The sequence below is a fragment of the Emys orbicularis genome, chromosome 21, assembly GCF_028017835.1.
Source record: "Emys orbicularis isolate rEmyOrb1 chromosome 21, rEmyOrb1.hap1, whole genome shotgun sequence".
Taxonomy (NCBI): domain Eukaryota; kingdom Metazoa; phylum Chordata; order Testudines; family Emydidae; genus Emys; species Emys orbicularis.
This window is the reverse complement of record NC_088703.1, coordinates 4,224,904-4,244,717: the sequence shown is the minus strand read 5'-3', so window position 1 is coordinate 4,244,717 and position 19,814 is coordinate 4,224,904. Positions and strand designations below refer to the sequence as shown.

At 55.6% G+C, this 19,814-nt stretch overlaps 1 protein-coding gene across 1 annotated transcript; it reads left to right on the top strand.

Annotated features, from left to right (window-relative positions):
- Positions 1–906: 906 nt before the first annotated feature.
- Positions 907–15,782, top strand: THAP8 (THAP domain containing 8). Its single transcript, XM_065421004.1, has 4 exons — positions 907–991; positions 3,954–4,146; positions 5,521–6,615; positions 13,621–15,782. Exons 1-4 carry the CDS (start codon positions 909–911, stop codon positions 13,765–13,767), a joined length of 1,518 nt encoding a protein of 505 aa, XP_065277076.1. The 5' UTR covers positions 907–908; the 3' UTR covers positions 13,768–15,782.
- The last annotated feature ends 4,032 nt before the right edge of the window (positions 15,783–19,814 follow it).

The following is a 19,814-nucleotide window of genomic DNA, read 5'->3' as shown; positions in this document are numbered from 1 at the left end:
CCCCATCCCAGACCCCTCCTCCCTCCTGGGGTGACACCCCCTAACTCAGCCCCTCTCAGAGCAACCCCCCATCCCAGGCCCCTCCTCCCTCCTGGGGTGACACCCCCTGGCTCAGCCCCTCTCATAGCGACCCCCCATCCCAGACCCCTCCTCCCTCCTGGGGTAACACCCCCTGGCTCAGCCCCTCTCAGAGCAACCCCCCATCCCAGGCCCCTCCTCCCTCCTGGGGTGACACCCCCTAACTCAGCCCCTCTCAGAGCAACCCCCCATCCCAGACCCCTCCTCCCTCCTGGGGTGACACCCCCTGGCTCAGCCCCTCTCAGAGCAACCCCCCATCCCAGACCCCTCCTCCCTCCTGGGGTGACACCCCCTAACTCAGCCCCTCTCAGAGCAACCCCCCATCCCAGACCCCTCCTCCCTCCTGGGGTGACACCCCCTGGCTCAGCCCCTCTCATAGCGACCCCCCCATCCCAGACCCCTCCTCCCTCCTGGGGTGACACCCCCTAACTCAGCCCCTCTCAGAGCAACCCCCCATCCCAGACCCCTCCTCCCTCCTGGGGTGACACCCCCTGGCTCAGCCCCTCTCAGAGCGACCCCCCCATCCCAGGCCCCGCCTCCCTCCTGAGATTGACACCCTCCAGCCCCGCCCTCCCCGCGGCCACCCCCTGCGTTACGGCCCTTGCGGCTCTAGTCTACGGCCCTGTTGCCATGGCGGCAGGGCCCCGGATATAGCTCCGCCCCCTCCACCTTGCTGCGCAGCACGCGCGCCCTCGGACGGACAGGCGGGCGGGAGTTCTATGCGTAGCGACGCACGACGTCGCCTTGCGTGCGGCCGTGGCGTGGCGCGGCGCGTGTCACGTGCGAGGGGAGCCAGGCCGGCGCTGGGGCGGGCGGGCGAGCGAGTGACGATGCCCAAGTACTGCCGGGCGCCGAACTGCTCCAACTCGGCCGGGCAGCGCCGGCCGGGCGCCGAGCGCCTCAGCTTCTATAGGTCAGTGCCGCCTGCGCGGCGGCGTGACGTCAGGACACGTCACGCGCCGGTCCGGGATGTCACGCGCGGGGCGCTCTCGCCCCCCGGACAACGCGGGCTGGCAACGGGAGGCGAGCGCCGGCCTGGAGGGGAGCGGCCGAGCCCGCGGGGGGGGCAGGGCTATGAGGGGACAAGAGGCGTTAGAGGGGGGTGGGGAGGCAGGAGCTAGGGGGTGGGGGCTGGGGGTCAGGAGGCAGCAAGGTGGGGGAGGACTGTGGAGGGGGCAGGAAGCAGCAGGGGGGCAGGAGGCGGTGAGGTGTGGGGGCAGGACACAGTGGGGGGCAGGAAGCAGTGGGGTGAGAGGGGGCACCGTGGAAGGGGCAGGAGGTGGGGGGGCAGGAAGCAGCGGGGGGGCAGGAGGCGGTGAGGTGAGGGGGCAGGACACAGTGGGGGGCGGTCTGGGGGGCAGGAGGCAGCGGGAGCACCGTGGAAGGGGCAGGAGGTGGGGGGGCAGGAAGCAGCGGGGGGGCAGGAGGTAGTGAGGTGAGGGGGCAGGACACAGTGGGGGGCGGTCTGGGGGGCAGGAGGCAGCGGGAGCACCGTGGAAGGGGCAGGAGGTGGGGGGGCAGGAGGCGGTGAGGTGAGGGGGCAGGACACAGTGGGGGGCGGTCTGGGGGGCAGGAGGCAGCGGGAGCACCGTGGAAGGGGCAGGAGGTGGGGGGGCAGGAAGCAGCGGGGGGGCAGGAGGTAGTGAGGTGAGGGGGCAGGACACAGTGGGGGGCGGTCTGGGGGGCAGGAGGCAGTGGGAGAACTGTGGAGGGGCAGGAGGCAGTGAGGTGAGGGGGCAGGACACAGTGGGGGGCGGTCTGGGGGGCAGGCGGCAGTGGGAGAACTGTGGAGGGGGCAGGAGGCAGTGAGGTGAGGGGGTGAGACACAGTGGGGGGCAGTCTGGGGGGCAGGAGGCAGTGGGGTGAAGGGAAGCACGATGGAAGAGGCAGGAGGAAGCAGTGGGGAGAGGGGGCTGGACATGGGTGGTCTTGGGGGGGCAGGAAGCAGTGGGGTGAGAGGGGGCACCGTGGAAGGGGCAGGAGGTGGGGGGGCAGGAGGCGGTGAGGTGAGGGGGCAGAACACAGTGGGGGGCGGTCTGGGGGGCAGGAGGCAGCGGGAGCACCGTGGAAGGGGCAGGAGGTGGGGGGGCAGGTGGTAGTGAGGTGGGGGGGCAGGAGGCAGTGGGAGAACTGTGGAGGGGGCAGGAGGCAGTGAGGTGAGGGGGTGAGACACAGTGGGGGGCAGTCTGGGGGGCAGGAGGCAGTGGGGTGAAGGGAAGCACAATGGAAGAGGCAGGAGGAAGCAGTGGGGAGAGGGGGCTGGACATGGGTGGTCTTGGGGGGGCAGGAAGCAGTGGGGTGAGAGGGGGCACCGTGGAAGGGGCAGGAGGTGGGGGGGCAGGAGGCGGTGAGGTGAGGGGGCAGAACACAGTGGGGGGCGGTCTGGGGGGCAGGAGGCAGCGGGAGCACCGTGGAAGGGGCAGGAGGTGGGGGGGCAGGTGGTAGTGAGGTGGGGGGGCAGGAGGCAGTGGGAGAACTGTGGAGGGGGCAGGAGGCAGTGAGGTGAGGGGGTGAGACACAGTGGGGGGCAGTCTGGGGGGCAGGAGGCAGTGGGGTGAAGGGAAGCACAATGGAAGAGGCAGGAGGAAGCAGTGGGGAGAGGGGGCTGGACATGGGTGGTCTTGGGGGGGCAGGAGGCAGTGGGGTGAGGGGGAGGACTGTGGAAGAGGCAGGATGTGGTAGTGGGGTGAAGGGGAGCACTGGAAGAGGCAGGAGGAGGCAGTGGGGTGAGGGGGCTGGACATGGATGGTCTTGGGGGGGCAGGAGGCAGTGGGGTGAGGGGGGGAGCACTGTGGAAGGTGCAGGTAGTGGGGAGGCAGTGAGGTGAGGGGGCAGGACACAGTTGGGGGCGGTCAGGGGGGCAGGAGGCAGTGGGGTGAGGGAGAGCACAGTGGAAGGGGCAGGAGGTGGGGGGGCAGGAAACAGCAGGGGGCAGGAGGTGGTGATGTGAGGGGGCAGGACACAGTGGGGTGCAGTCTGGGGGGCAGGAGGCAGTGGAGTGAGGGGGAGCACCGTTGGGGTGGGGAGTGGGCCATGCATGGGTGAGGTGCATGGAGCAGGTCATGGACCATATTAGACTGGGGTATTTGTCCAACATGATTATATCAGTGAGCGCCATGTGACATATGTTAATGGAGGGAGTGGAATTCCCCTCCCCCAGTAACAGGATGGTGCTGTCATATGGGTATGGGCCACGTGGTGGGTGTTGCCAGGTGCTATACCTTACTTGCAGGGAAGGCGGGCCCTTTATTTAACAGCATTGAGTGCCGTATGGTTACAGGGATGTGTACAACACCAGGTGTAGCCATGGTTAATAGGTCAGAGGCACTCTACGATATGGGGCAGGGAAATGGGGTATGTAAGGAATGGGGCAGGGAAATGCACTGGAGAGCAGTAGACTCTGTCACTGCATCTGTTTTTATTGGTGTCTGGCTGAGCCCATGCATCTGCAGGCCTGGGGTGTAGGGGGAGGAGGAGCTGGGTGTCAAACATTTGGAATTTAATACTTCCCTGGGGTTGATATTCAGGCCCAGCCAGCCGAGTCCTGGTGTCTGCTGCCACCTCTTTAATCACTGATATCTGTTTGGATATTTGATAGAATGTGGGACAAGAGCAGTGCTCAGGGAATCAGGACTTTTAGGTCCTCTTCCTAGCTGCTGGTGACTCACTGCTTGAATTTGGGCAAGTCTCTTCACCTTTCTGTCCCTCCATTTCCCCATCTGTAAAATGGGAATCCTAACACGGACCTGCCTCAAAGGGGGCTGTGAAGCTAAATCAGTGAATGTTTGTGGGTTGCTTGGCAATCAGAGGCTGAATGTGGCCATGACAGTGTGAGGTTTGGTTGTCACTGAAGACCTCTTCTGATGTCCATGCAGGTTTCCCTTGCATAACCCAGAACGACTCCAACAATGGCTCTCTCAGATGAACCAAGAGAAGTGGGTACCCACCAGATACCAGCATTTATGCAGTGAGCACTTTGCTCCGTCGTGTTTCGAATACAGGTGGGGGGTTCGCTATCTAAAGCCTGATGCTGTCCCCACCATCTTTCAACTGTCTGAAAAACCCTTGGTAAGTCTCTGGTCATCAACTGATGTAGGGACTTTCCAGTGTGAACTCAGTGGGGGATGCTTGGGAGAGGGTTTTACAAAATAGCTGACTTGGGAGGGAGCGTGGCTGAGTAACTAGTGTAGAGGACTGAACTCTATTCCTTACTCTGGGAAGGAATTATCCCCATTTTTTAAGTTGGGGAAACTGAGGCACAGAAGTATGCAGGGACTCAAAGTAAGGGCTTCTGAGCTATATTCCCAACCCTGGGAATGGGGTCTAGTGGCTAGAGCAGGAGGGACTGGAACTCAGCTCCTGGGTTCTATTCTCAACCCTGGGAGTGGGGTCCAGTGCTTAGAACATGGGGGACTCAGGGCTCCTGAGTGCTATTCCCAACTTTGTTACTGACTCTGTGTGACCTTGGAAAAGTCTCTCCCCCTCTCTGTAGCCTAGTTGTCCCATCTGTAAAATAGGAAGAATGATATTGATCGTTTCCGGAGGGGACTGTGAAGCTTTGAGCCCCTTGGGGCCAGCTTAAAGCACCCTGTTTATTACTTGTGCGAATCTGGCAAGATGATCAGAAACCGGCCTAGTCACTGCCAGGTGGCCTGCCTATACCTGCTCGCTGGTTCAGCAGGCTATTGACAGTCTGTCACTCCCAGAGCAAACAGCTTGAGAGTAAACAGCTCTGTCATGTGACTTAACGAAGGCTAACAGCAATGGAGGAAATAATTGCCTAATTGGAACATAGGAGGGGGAGGGGAGGAGCATGTGGAGCTGTCTGACTGTGCATGCTTGTGCAAGGTGTTGGAGAGGGGGCTGGATTGACGACTCAGGGACCCCAGAGGCAGGCCTTTGACAGCGCTTTAAATCTGGGCAGTCCCTGCAAAGCCCGGGGAATGGGGCCTGAGAATCAGGCCTGTTGGAAAACCTAAAGCCACTTTGCTCTGTTCTGGAGTGCAAAGGGGCCCGAAAGTGAGCAGAAACAGCTGCTTGAGCCGCCTTCTTGTGTCAGAGGCCTCCCCAGCTGGCATAGAGCAGGTGTAAGGGCCCTGCTTGTAACACCTGGCATGGGGGTAGATCAGGGCACGGCCAGAGCACACAGCAATGTGTGTGTGTGTGTGGGGGGGGGGGGTGTTGGGGGCAGCCAGAGTGCACTGTGCTGTGTCCATCCTCTGCTCCCCAGGGTCCATAAAAAAGAGCATAACTTAGAGCAGCTCTGAGGCTGCTGTAATTGACCCTGGAAGCCAGATAAGGCCCTCCTGCAGCATAGGGGAATGCAAAGGGAACTTATAGCCACCTCTTCCTCCTGCCCCAAGCAGGGCAGGTAATTGGGCCCCCTCACCTCTGCATTGTGCTTCAGAGGCAAATACATGTTGTTTCTTTGGTGGCTTGCAGAAAAGGGAGAATCCTGCCAGGCCCCCATGCGAAACACAGGCCAAGAAGCTAATTGTTGAGAACAGCATGGACAGGACCTCGCAGGGGCCACAAGCCGTGGCCGCCCACCCCACTCCGGACACACTGGAAGCTCTCGCCATAGCTATCGACCCGGGTCTGTCCTCGGCCCCGATCTATGTGGAAGCCCAGCCCTCTGTCTCGGATCTGGACCTCCATGCCCTCTCCTCCCCTCTGGTCGGGGCGGTGAACCTGATGCCTCTCGTTCAGATCGTGGAGCCGCTCAACGCTGTGGCGCTGGCCGTGGCCTCGCCCACGGAGGGCGTAGAGTCCATCCCCATCCATCTCCCAGGCCAGCCGTTCCCTCCTGCCATGGACCAGCGTGTGGATTTCTCCGTTGAGGCCTCTCCGGACTCTTTCGTGGCGGACGTGCCCGAGCAGTTTGCCACAGAGATCATGGTCTCTTGTGAGGACGCTGCTGTGGTGGACCAGCCCGAGGGCACTTTCGCTGCTGATCAGCCGCATACCCTGGTGGCCACGGTGGACCCACAGGAGACTACGGACCAGGGCACCCTCTTCATTGAGAATGTGTCGATCCAGCCCCTTCTGGAAACCGACCCCTCCACCGCAGCTGTCCTCAGCTCCCTGCAGGTGTCGACCACCCAGATGGTGGCGTATTTCGAGACCATCCCCACCGCGCCGGTGGTGTCCTCCTGCGCCATGGGGCCGCTGACGTCCAGTGCGTCGCCTCCCGAGACCGTGTTGTCCTCAGCCTTGACGGTGCCCATTGTCTCCACGGTGCCCATAGTGTCGAACTATGCTGCCGGCTCCCTGGATGATGACGACTCCTCCTCCACCATCGAGGTGGAGCTCTGTGCCGAAACCCTGGAGGAGCAGCTCGAGGAGCACCGCTACCACAAGAACGAGCTGACCACCCAGCAGCTGGTCAACCTGGTGATGGGCCTGCAGAAGAAGGTCAAGGTGCTGCAGCAGCGACACCGGCGTCACTGCACCAAACTGGAAGCCATGGAGGGCGTGGTGGAGCAGTTGAGGAAGGAGAGCCTCGTGTCGGATGAGAAGCTCAAGCTGTTGGAGATGGTAGGTTGGGCGTGTCTAAGCTCTGTCTGGCTGTTGAAGGGTATGTTCTGATGCTTGCCGGGTCCCTCGCCACCAGTTGCCCTTAGCATGAGGGGGTCTTGTCTGTCCCTGCTGTGGGTCGGCTTCCTGAAACTACCTACCAGCCTCTGGGAGCACAAGCACTGGCTTCCAGGCCTCTGCAGACCCCAGTCTCTCTGTCAGGTAAGCGATAGGCACATGCCCCCGCCAAGTCCTTGCCGCATGCCTAGCCCTGTTCCGCTGAACACTGACAGAACTTGTACATCTGTTGTTCCCAAAGGAACAGTACACTCCAGCTTGTAAGATTCAACTCTGGGTCACCACACCCACCCACCAACACCACTTAGGTATCTATATAGTGAAAACAAGAACAGGTTCAGCTGGAGATGGTTACTCATAGAACATCAGAGTTGGAAGGGACCTTAGGAGGTCATCTAGTCCAACCCCCTGCTCAAAGCAGGACCACTACCCAGACAGATTTTTGCCCCAGATCCCTAAATGGTCCCCTCAAGGATTGAACTCGCAGCCCTGGGTTTAGCAGGCCAATGCTCAAACCACTGAGCTATCCCTCCCCATTGTTACATATGAAACAAAATCATAACACGCTTTCTAGAGCTGATATTTAATGAACACAAGACATTCCCATATCTCCTACAACAGGGGTTCTCAACCTTCTTCTTTACGAGGCCCCCACAACATGCTATAAAAACTCCATGGTACAGCTGTTCCACAACAGCTGTTTTTCTGCATATAAAAGCTAGGGCCAATGTTAGGGGGTAGCAAGGAGGACAATTGCCCGGGGTCCCCACAAAGCTAAGTTGATCAGGCTTTGGCTTCAGCCCTGGGTGGTAGGACTTGAGGACTCGGTCTGCAGTCCCGCGTGGCAGGACTTCGGCTTTCTGCCCTGGGCCCTAGCGAGTCTAATGTCAGCCATGCTTGGTGGACCCCCTGAAACCTGCCTGTGGCACCCCAGGGGGACCCGGACCCCTAGTTGAGAATTACTGTCCTACAAGATCGCCTACCCCAAGTCCTTTCCCCAGCATTTTCAGCAAGTAGGGTTGAGCCTCCTTCTCATAAAATCAAGCCCACTGACAGCTTGTTCTTACAGATTGAAGGAATAATGGCGGTTCATAGGCACCCCCTAGAAATAGTCCTCCAAACCATTGTTTGCAAACAGGATAAACCCCCTGTGGCTTGTTTCTTCCTGTGTGCTGCTTTCTCTTTGATGTCACATCCCTCCATTAGTATTCGACAAGCCAGACCAGAGAGAGGAATGTTTCTTAGCTCCTGTCTGGTGGAACTAAGGCAGGTCACCTTATACATTGCTTTAAGGACATAATTTTTCTACGGAAACATAACTCCTCAAATATCCCCTGTACATCCATCTTGCAGTGATCAAGAGGACCAGTATATGACACACTTTCAGTAGACCCTGAAATCGACCTTTTGGTGAACTAGAATGTAAATACCAGACTCCGGGGATCCCTGTAACCCTTATACCCTCTGTCAGTTGGCACCATGAGGTCCCTGGGTCACACATGTATGCATACATGGGGGTGATTTGCAGTTCGTGTGGATGTACCTGTGCTAGTTGCACTTCAGAAGTCAGGATGTGGCACTGCGGGTAGCTGGAGTACGTCTCCAAGACAAAGCCCTGGCTGCAGTGTAGACATAGCTGTAGGTATTGTCATGGTAGTATCTCTGCACTTCACAATCTTTAAAATCCTGTGGGGCAGGGCTCTTATCCCTCTTGTACAGATGTGGAACTGAGGCTCTGAGAGGCTAAGTGACTTGCCCGAGTTGTCACAGGAAGCCTGTGGCGGAGCCGGGAATTGAACCTAGGTCTCCCAAGCCCTAAGCTAGTGCTCTAGCCACCAGAACACCCGTCTGTTTTACCGAGTGGCTATGCCCCATAGAGAATGCAGATACGGGCCTTTAGCTCAAGCAGTAGCAACTCATGCAGTTAGAGTTAGGGGACTCATGTTTGATACCCACAAACAGCCTGAGCAGGATGCTATGAGTGCCTTGTGTGGGGATACAAGGGGTGGGATTTTTTCCTGCTTTGGTGGGTGGGGGACAGACCGTATAGCCTATTATTCCCTACTCTATACCATATGTGGGGCCAAATTCATCCAGCTGGCTTCACTCTGCTCTGTGGAACAGCGCCAGCCTAGTATGCTGTCCTGAGGACTGGATGGCCCAGTGTCTTGTGGGTGCCTGTTCCTAATGGTGGTGTTGCTGCTATGGGAATCAAGGCTACAACAACCGTTGGAAAGTTGTTCCCATCTGCCAGCCTGTCTGGCTGTCCCTGTGTGAGGAGAAGCGGGGGAGAGGTCTTTTGCAGCGAGTCTGTGTGTCAAGCCGAACCACTAACTCCCACGTCGTCTTAGTCCAGAATCCATCGGGCCCTTGGGACCAAGCATCCTCTCTTCCCTGCTGGGGTGATGATGGAGGCACCTTGGTAGGAGGAGCCGTGACACTTTTCAGCATTACCCAGGATGACTGGGGTTAATACCACCACCTGCTTACAGCGGGAGGACACCCTGTCTGTGCCATAGCAGGGGAAACTCTCCCCAGCCACCAGCTGCTGGCAACACAGGTGCACTGCTTTGGGCTCCAGGAGCCCCCTCTTTCCCAATGCAGGCGAGCAGTTTACACACCCCGCTTTGTTACATGCAAGTGCCCAGGCCCCTATCTTCTGGATGCCTGCAGTGTGTGCCAACCTGCTGCCTTTGTGGAAGCAGTGCACCCCAGTTCACCAGCTTCTCAGTTCAGCGCTCTCCTTACACACGTGCCACAATAAAAAAAAGTCGGGAATCGACCATTCAGTATCTTGCTAATGGGGGTGTAGTTGGTGAAATGGTCAGATCTTGCTGGGGGTGGGGGCGAGGAGACTCAAAGCCTGTGACTTAACCCTCATTGACTTCAGTGAGGGCAGGATCTGGCCTTGAGTTCATCCCCGTTTGGAAGCAAAGGGGCTTTCCTAATGGAGCTGCTGCAGCCCTGGTAATACTCCCCCTGCTGGACACTCGGGTTGTTTGAGTCCTACCACCCTGGGCTCTGTCTTCTTTAAGCTTCCAGACTGGGTGGTCCCCGACCCTGTCTTTCCTTTGCTTCTCTGGCACACTCCTTGGGCACAGGCAGAAATGGCACCCCATGGTCCAGCTGCCCTAGGCCCCGCAAGAACAGTGCTGACCCCTCGCAAGGCACACCCCCGTTGCTCAAGCCCACCCTCTCCCAGAGCGCCAACCTGGTGGCCTCTCTGCTGTTGAACACCTTGGGGACATGTGACCGTTGACGTGCACCATACAGAGGCTTTGCAAATCGGGATTCTAAAACAATCACTCTCTCCTTGAGACGGCCCAAGAAATACACAGATCCGGACAAAACACGCGCACCTCCACGCATTCCCTGCATCAGTTTCCTCACCTCTCTGAAACGTTCTTTGGACTTAGATCAGAGTAGAAAAGTAAGTGGCGCCTTTTATTGACTTCTGGGGCAGGGACATGAGACACCATAAAAACCAGGTGTCCGGGTCCCTCCTCCTGCAACTCACGGCTTCTCTTCTGACCACTAGTCTTACTCTCTTTCCTCTCCAGCAAGCTTCTCTGACCTTGAGCAGTGCTGCACTCAGAAAAGCTGTCCTCTGCTATGAAAGTGTGGCCCTTTCCCCCCTCTCTATAGTCTGAGTTCATATGGCTTAGCGATAACATCCGGCTTCTTTGTTTCTCCCCTTCTGGGAAATTCCAGTGCTCCAAACCCAAGGCCCCCGCAGAGGTGCTGGAGACAGCCAGTCCTCCTAGCTTCAGCCAGCGCCTGGTCCTGAGGCGCGCTCCCATTTGAATGAGAGCCAGGACTCTCCCTTGTCCCTGGTCTGGAAGAGATGTGCTATAGCTCTGAGAGTTGAGGGTGGATCCCACATACACTGAGACATTCAGTGATACATCAGTTTAATAAAACCAACCAATACATAGCTGCCTCACCCTTCTAGGAGCCAGGTCTTGCAAATAGCACTAACAGAACGGCACCATGGCCCAGCGGTTAGGGTGCCAGCATGGGATATGGGAGACCCAAGGTCAATTCTCTGTGCTGCTACAGACCCCCGTATGACCTGGTGCAAGTCACTTAGCCTCACAGGGGTCTTGTGGGGGGAACGACACTAAAGCGTGTGAGATGCTCAGATACTATGGTGAGGGGCACTGTAGAAGTACCCTAGATAGATAATCAATCTGACAATGTTCACAGCTCTGTATCTTCCCCCCCCCACCCCGTGAGAGGCTGTTAATAACTTGTGCCGTGGAGATAGGCCCCTACTGCAAACCTAAGGAAGAGGGTCTGTCCATTGACTAGTGCCATAACCTTCCATGCCCAATAATCTTTTGCGGGAGTGGCTTGCGTCAGTCCTTAAGTGCCACATTAGCTATGGTGTTGGGTTCTTTGTTAGCACATCAGTTCCGAGGTCTGTTCAGTCAGCCGCTGGGCTCGGATGCAAAAAGATTCACACACAGGTCTTGTTTTAGGAGGGTTTTAATTGTTAACTTTGAACTTTCCCTTCCTCCTTAATTGGAATTCACTCAGCCGGTTTATTGTTCTTGATCATTTTAATTGAACTGGATAAATGCGTGTGGATGGAATGTATCCCCCCAGTCCTCTTCAGATCGCAGCTTGAAATTGGATCTTTTCCCGCCGCTCGCTCATGCTGGCCTTGCAACCAGAGGCTTTGATTTAATTTATTGCCTAGACAGTATTGTGGGGGTGGGAAGTTGGGGGCCTGGCAGAGTTGTCTCTGTTAGGATGAGAAATTGATGATACGAGTCAGGTAGACTTATGATGTCATCTTGTCTATATACAGCCATCTCTACAAAACAGGCATCTTCCTTGCTCATAAATCTTCAAGTCTGTCCCTCCAGAGCAGTCTGTCCCCAAGAAACTCCATCTCTCTGCTTCCTATCAGGGTCACACCCACAGTTCCTTCCCCTGGCTCTCTTGCCTAGCTTCTGGGTCTGCAGCCAGGGCCATTCCTCAGTTTACATGGCATAGCTCTGATACGCCATGCAGCCTGTTTCCTTGGGCAGTCAGTCTTCTTTGTCTGCAGCTGCCATCACTACATCAAGTGGCTTGATTGCTCCTTTTGTTTAGCCTAAAAGAGTGCTTGGCCACACCCACTGGCTATAGTGACGCCTGTGATTGTGTTTGGATCCAGGATTTGCTTGCTGGCAGCCTTTAGCCCTTTCAGCATGACAGTGTCTTTATACCCCCACTCTTTCCTGTAGCATTTTGGAATGGGGGTATGAGAGAGGCAGCTGAAGCAAAATTATGTTGCATGAAACACGGTCTGCTTTACCCAGGCCAGACTCAGATAATGTGGTAGTCCCTTCTAACCTTAAAAAAACAACAACAAAAACTACTGATCTGTGGACCTGAGGGTTTTTTTACCTGGGGAAACTGACCAGAATAGCTTCCCATATGGATACTCTTATTCCAGAATAGCTATAAGACTTGAAATCCATACCCTGCCTTGTTCCGGAATGACTTTGCATGTTGATGAGCCCTAAAATAGCTTGGGTGGGGTCTGAATGGCTTGTGGGCTTGACTAGGGGAGAGGCAGCATCTTTCACTTCTAGGTCATCGGTTCAAGGGGAGGATTCCGACCTCTGCCTGCAGTTCCCATCACTTACCAGGCCTTTTCCCAGCAGCCTAGGCAGAGAGGCCAAGGAATGCACAGGCCACTGAGACTGAACTCCTCTGTCGCCCCCATCTCTGTGATCTGCAGGACCCTCTCTAGGGCTGAGAGGGGAGAGTTCAGCCCCCGGGGTCCAATCAGCCCTTGGCTTCTCTGCTGAGGCTGCCGACGAGGGGCCTTAGTGCACCTCTGTCTCCTGCACCCTTGTTCGATAGCAACCAAACTTGTTTTATCCAGGGGCCACCAAACCGCTGTCAGACGGGAACGACTCGTTTGCTGTTCCCCGGGGCTGGATCTAAGGAGCAATCTGAAGCTAGAGTCAGAGAGCCTAAGGCCAGAACGGTCCACCAGACCATCTAGACTTATCCGCAGTATCTCACAGGCTACCATCAGCACCTGCGTGCTTAACTCAGCCACTGAAATTAGACCAAGTATTACAGCTTGCAGGAGACTGACCTATCATGTGCCGCAGGCAGCGAATAGGAGGGACCGAGGGGCCCCAGGGCCCAGCAGTGACAGGGGAGTGATGAAGGGAGATAGACCCAGATCATCCTGCCAAGTGACACCCCCCCCCCCCCCCCCACGCTGGCGAAAAACCCCTGAGGTCCCCGCCAATGTGACCTGGAGGGGGAAATTCCTTCTCAACCCCACATATGGCGACCAGTTCGACCCTGAGCAGCAAGAACCAGCCAGCCAAACACCAGAGGGTACGTCTACACTACAAGGCAAAAACGCACGGCACCGAGGCTTGGAGCCCAGGTCAGTTGACTTGAGCTGCGGGGCTAAAAATGGCAGTGTAGATGCTCGGGCTGGAGCCCAGGCTCTGAGACCCACCACTCGCCGGGTTTGAGTCTGGGCTCCAGCCCAAGCCTGGCCGTCTACACTGCAGTTTTGAGCGCCGCAAGCCAAGTCAGCTGCCCTGGGCCAGCCGTGGCTGTGCTGCGGGTCTTTTATTGCAATGTTAGGCGTACACAGAGGCCTTGGCTACACTGGCGCTGTACAGCGCTGCAACTTGCTGCGCTCAGGGGTGTGAAACCGCACCCCCCCCCCGAGTGCAGCGCTGTAAAGCGCCAGTGTGATCAGAGCCTGCAGTGCTGCACGCTCACTCGCAGCGCTGCAAGCTACTCCCCTCGGAGAGGTGGAGTACATACAGCGCTGCGAGAGAGCTCCCGAGTGTAGCCAAGGCCAGAGAGAGCAAATGGTCAGTGCCACCTCTGAGCCCTGGCCCCTCCCGTCCTTTAAGCAGCCCTGCCCGAAAACCTCTCCAGGCAAAATCTTTAACCTCCCGTCTTGCTCTCCCCCAGGCGTGCCTGCAGTCCAGCGCGGTGATGCCAGAAAGCGGCAGCACGGTTGCCATCATCTGCCAGGAGGAAGACCGGGCTCTAGTGTACGCCGTTCCCCAGCTCCCAGAGGAAGGGAATGAGACAATCATCCACGTAGAAGAGCAGTAACCAAGAGACCCGTGCTCTAGAGCCCTCCGCTCCCTGCTTCACTGAGCTGCACGTTCAGGGATCACCCAGGTCCTTCTCTCCCCAGCGACAGGAGCAGCGATTCCCGCGATGATGCGGCAGCTGCGTATTCAATGGCCTCCATGCTATGGCACTTTATTTGGGTGGGGAGTGGAGAGGTGGGTTTGTTTCGAGTTGGAATGATTGTTTATAAAGGGTCTTCTCACGGGGGGATCGAGTTACTGGCTTGTCCATGTATCCACCTCCCCAAGCATCTGAGCTGCGGGGTCCTGCTGTCAGCGGGTTAATAACCACCGATTAAAAGCTGTATTTACTCGGGTACTTGCTCTGCCTGCTGCGCATAACTGGCTGCCTGCTTGAGTGACAACAAAAATGAGCAGGGTGTGTATAAGCCAAGCCAAGCCAACTCACCCCTTCCTAAGCTCCTGAAAACTCCTGTCAGCTTTGCTGCTGGCCCTGAGTTTTCTGCCTCTCTGGCACTGTTGGGGCAGTTAACCTAATTGTTCATCTGGGTCATCCTGTGTATAAGCCCTCCCCCGCTGATGCCTTGGAAGCCTAGCACAAATTTCTCCGCCTATGCACAAGTATCTGTGCGGATGGGAAATGGACCGAGCAGACTGAACCAGCAAAGCCGGGCTGGAAATCTTGAGGATAGCAGTGCTTGCCCGAGATCTGGGCTGCAGAGGTCCTGGAGGGATGTGTGACTGTGTATCAGTTAACACTGACCAGCTGCGTTGTCACGCAAAACGCTGTCGTTACAAGGCTCACCGTCCATCCCCGGGGTCCCATGCATCCTGGGTGTGCGCAGTTTGCCGTGATATTTAAACGGCTTGTTCTAGGCAGTAGTGCCAACCCCAAATGTTCAAAACATCACCAAAAAATCAAGAGCTTGGCTTTAAAGTCATGAGATGATGTAAACATAATGGCTTTGGTGTTCTTTTTATTTGCTTTCTGCTTTTTGAGCCTTTAGGGTGCCATGGGGTCACATCTGGAAGCTTTCTCCACAGCCAGGAGGGCTAGAAACTTACTTTTTCTTTAAGAATGAAGGCTGCAATCATCACATCTCCAGGAGCTGGGGGTTTAAGGAAAACAATAATTATCATGAGACTCATAACAAAATCATGAGAGTTGGCAACACTGTGTAGGAGGCTTGTAATGCTGTAGGCTTAGCAGCTGGGGAGACGGGCAGGGCCAGTCACTTCAGGGAACATGGACATGTGCACTAGTTGAGGGAAGAGGTTTGGGGCTGCCAGGAGCTGGGGTCATCAGAAAGCTTGCTAAAGGATTTGGCAGAGGGGTTGGGCATCTGGGATTTTTTTTTTATTTTTTTTTTTTTTTGGAGGGGTGTGTGGAAAGATGGGGGTGTCTCCTGACTCCTGCTTTTTTCTGAGCCCAGTCCATGAATGTTTAGAGCCTGACCCATGACTCCAATGGGGGCTTTTGTGCTGGGTACCCTACCATTGCAGCCAGCTCTTGTCTACAGCTTCCTGCTGTCGGGTTCCCTGTTTGGAAAACACTGCAATTAAGCAATTCTGCTGCTGTTGAGGATGATGGCAAAGCTCCCACCGACTTGAGTGGGTGCAGGATTGGTCCCTGAATTGCAAAGTTATCAGTAGAGGAAAAAGCTTCATTAGATCTAAGGATAACTCATCCTTCAAAGGTTTTAAGCAAGGCTCCCAACCCACCATCATGTTGTCCCATTGACATTGGCTTTCCCTGACTAGCTTTTACTTGATTCTTTCCTGAGGGTGTGAATAAATTCTCTTCCACTTTATTTTTTTATTTAAGTTTATTTTTAATACGATTGGTTTGCAAATGAAACAGCTGGAATCAAAGGTTGACTGGCAGCGCCACGATTGTAGATCCTGTTGAATGTGTTGAGGGGAGGGACGGGGACCTCATCGTGTTTAAATCTTGATTTGTCTCTCCACTGGAGAGATTGTGTTTGTACCTGGTTAAAAAATGCTTTAATAAAAATGAATGATGATGACAAAGAAGTGGAGGTTTCCACAGTGAAAAATTCTTCCCTGGAGCGTGTCCTTCAAGCCTTTTGGGTGTATTAACATCAGGGGTCTGATTTATTTCTTTTTTCCCCCTCACTCTCTCCCAGTGTAAATCAGGAATAACTCCACTGCTGTCAGCGTGTGGAGCTGGGGCGCTGGTCCTGGATCCGCATGATATCTGTACTGGAGCAGGGTGCCTGAGGGCACATTTGCGCTGCGGTTTGGAGCCTGCCAGCCTGGCTTGACTGACTTGGGCTGGTGAGGCTTGCTCTGGTTTTTTTCAAAAAGTGCCGTGTAGACAATGCTCTGAAGTTGCATCTTGGGCTGGAGATCACATCTTCAAAGCATTCCTGCTACCCTGAGTCTGGCGGATTTGAGCTAGCGGATTTGGGCTGGGGGGCATCGCTGCTGCAGGCTCCAATATGCAGTGTAGACACACCATGAACCACTGGGCAATCCAGCCCCTCTAGGCACCTTTGGATGGCTAAGTCTCCTGCAGCAAACTCCTGCTTCTTCCCTTCCGTTTTTTATTTGGGCTAACGCCATTCCCTGCCAAAGGAATGTTCCCTAAAGCCCATTATAAATCACACCCTGAGGTCAGGTGTGTCCCGGCCGTTTGAAAGTTGAGCTCCCCTTAAGGAAAACACAATCCTACCCACAAGCGTATTGGTCACAGCTAGTCCTTCATGTGTCTCCTTGCCTCCCCGCCTGCTCTCTACAAAATGCTGTTGTGGATCTTAATTTGAGCCTGCCTCTCCTTTCTGACCTGCGTTAATGAGCAGGGGAATGGTTAATAATTAAGGGAGGCCTCGTGGATAATGCACTGGCTTGGGTCTCAGGAGATGGTTGGATTCCCGACTCTGCTCGCTGAGTGAGCTTGGGTAAACCACCCCCCCTTCTCTGTGCTTCAGTTCGGGGATGATGATACCTACCTCCTTTGTAAATCTCCTTGGGATCTACTGATAAGAAGTACCATATGAGAGCTAACAATGGGGACATTTGGGCTTTGCCTTCACTAAGGAAAGTAGCTGAGTTTAGGGCTGGCTTTGCTAAAGTGCCAGCTAAGCCTGACTTAAATGTGTCCACTTTTCTGAGTCAGGATAAAGCCTTGAAAACATAATTGGCTTAGCAGCCGTCGCAATCAGTGAGGCAGTCTCCACATCAGAGCTGCTGTTACAGGCTCTCTGCAAACTCAGGCAGGCTCTTCTGAATTGGTAACACTCGGGGCAGCTCTCCCCTCTCAGATTGATCTTAGTGCTGGTCTACACTTAAAAATTAGGTCAACCTAGCTACGTCACTCGGCTGTGAAAAATCGCCTGTCCTGAGTGCTGTAACCTAACCCCAGAGTGGGCACGGCTAGGTCAATGGAAGAATTCTAGCTACCGCCTCTTGGAGAGGTGGATTAGCAACATCAATAGAAACCCCACTTCTGTCAATGTGGGAAGCATCTACACTATGGCACTACAGCAACAACAGTTACCCTCTCTCCACCAGTATGTCAGGCTCTCTGCAAACTCAGGGAGACTCTGCATCAATCCCACTCTTCACATTTTGAAGATTTCCTTTGTAAGCGTAACAGCCAACATCGTATTTTTTCCATTTATACAAAAGCTTTGGCTCTGAGGTACAATTGGGAGGTCTGGCTACACCTCCTGCCCCAATTAGTTGTTCAAAGGCACATCCCATTCTTTGTGAAACCTGGTCCTAACAGGAACACAGCCCTAGCTCTGAGTTGTTGTGTGGTGCTGCTAGGTTTTTCCAGCACACAGCGGCAGGGCGCAGCATTGCCCTTCTGCAGTAAGCGCTCCCCCAAGAGCTGCGTATGTGCAAATTGATCCTCGCGTTGCAGAAGGTCTGCGTGGAAAAGCTAACCTAACCCCAGAACAATCGGATGCTTGACTAGCATCCACTGAACGTGCTTTAAACATAAATCTCCCAGGGGCATTGCAGCTTCCAAGGCACCAACCTCCATTTTGTCCAGCGTGTGTGGAAGGAGATCGGCTGATGGGGGGATGGAGTTTTATAGCTGCTTTTAAGGTGATTTGTAGTAATGGACGCTCGGTTTTCTGCTAGCTCCATGCAAGCTCCCTCCCCTGAATTACCGGCAAAATCTTTCATGCTTGACACAAAGGATCACACACACATGCTGCGGAAATGGGCCTTCTCCACTGAAAAGCTTTTCTCTAGAGCTGGGATTGAATTTATTACCCTCTCCCCACCCTGACCTCTGAGCTCCTAATCTGATTTTGCAGATGGCTCATGCCTTTATCATGGCGGTGGGGGGGGGGAGGAGGTCAAGTTGGAGGAGGGATGAGGAATAAAAAGCGGCAGTGCTTCAGCAACAACCTGTAACCCCCCTACTCTGCCCACAATGCAGAGTGTGGGGGTAGTTGCCATTTTTACTGTATATGGTCATCACTAGGTTCCAGAGTTATCATCCATTTGCGATGAACGGGACCAGCTGCCTTCCCAAATAGAGGAGACTGTTGTAGCTGCGGCGGTTATATAACAGGCCTGTATTGGGTCAAACATGCTCGGAAGGTGTTCATCATTAGAAACTTTTACGAGCTGTTCAGGGCCATCTGTGGCAGGCAATGCCCATGGATGGGATGGAAGCTTCAGGCCCGGCCCCACAGAACTCATGGGGTGTTTGGAATCTGGTCTGGGTCTCCCATCCTGGGTCCTGAAAAGATCTTCTGCTAACAACTGAGCCCTCCCCCCCCCCCCCCCCGCCAACTGATTCATAAGAGGGGTGGTTCTGTTCAAAAACCCGGGCACAACAGGGCCTCAAGCACTGAACTCAAGTCTCAGGAGCTCCAGGGTTGCTTTGTCACTCCCTGTCCCAGACGGTGCATGGTGACCGTTCGCTGGTAAAAGAGCCACCATGACCCCACCCCTGAAGCAGCCGCATTTCCATGGACAGGGATTGCACCCACAGTCCGCTAGGCACTTTGCGGCCCCATTATTGGAGGGGAGGCATCTCTCTCACTCAGTCACCCCCCAGGACTATCCCATTCCCTTCCCTATGCCTCTCTAACTATGCTCCCCCTTATCTTACCCCACAGCCCCCTACTTCCCCTATAGCCCCAGCTCCCCTCTCAACCCCCTGCTCCCTCTTATCTTACCCCACAGCCCCCTACTTCCCCTATAGCCCCTATAGCACCAGCTCCCCTCTCAACCCCCTGCTCACCCTTATCTTACACACAGCCCCCTACTTCCCCTCTAGCACCAGCTCCCCTCTACACCCCCTGCTCCCCCTTATCTTACCCCACAGCCCCCTACTTCCCCTATAGCCCCAGCTCCCCTCTCAACCCCCTGTTCACACCTTATCTTACCCCACAGCCCCCTACTTCCCCATAGCCCCTATAGCACCCGCTCCCCTCTCAACCCCCTGCTCCCCCTTATCCTACCTACAGCCCCCTACTTCCCCTATAGCCCCAGCTCCCCTCTACATCCCTATTCCCCCTTATCTTACCCCACAGCCCCCTACTTCCCCTATAGCCCCAGCTCCCCTCTACATCCCTATTCCCCCTTATCTTACCCCACAGCCCCCTACTTCCCCTATAGCCCCAGCTCCCCTCTCAACCCCCTGTTCACACCTTATCTTACCCCACAGCCCCCTACTTCCCCTATAGCCCCTATAGCACCCGCTCCCCTCTCAACCCCCTGCTCCCCCTTATCCTACCTACAGCCCCCTACTTCCCCTATAGCCCCAGCTCCCCTCTACATCCCTATTCCCCCTTATCTTACCCCACAGCCCCCTACTTCCCCTATAGCCCCAGCTCCCCTCTACATCCCTATTCCCCCTTATCTTACCCCACAGCCCCCTACTTCCCCTATAGCCCCAGCTCCCCTCTACATCCCTATTCCCCCTTATCTTACCCCACAGCCCCCTACTTCCCCTATAGCCCCAGCTCCCCCCTCCCCCCGGGATCCCCCCGGCAGCCCCATCCCCCCGAGGAGGCGGGGATGCAGCGCTGATGCTGATGCTGCGGGCGGCGCATGGGCTCTGAGAGGCTCCGGACC

Bases quoted from the DNA above. Each gene is read 5' to 3' on its own strand.
- THAP8 (XM_065421004.1), top strand. From the start codon at position 909: ATGCCCAAGTACTGCCGGGCGCCGAACTGCTCCAACTCGGCCGGGCAG. The intron at 992-3,953 runs GTCAGTGCCGCC...ATGTCCATGCAG, and splicing joins GAGCGCCTCAGCTTCTATAG to GTTTCCCTTGCATAACCCAG. The intron at 6,616-13,620 runs GTAGGTTGGGCG...GCTCTCCCCCAG, and splicing joins AGCTCAAGCTGTTGGAGATG to GCGTGCCTGCAGTCCAGCGC.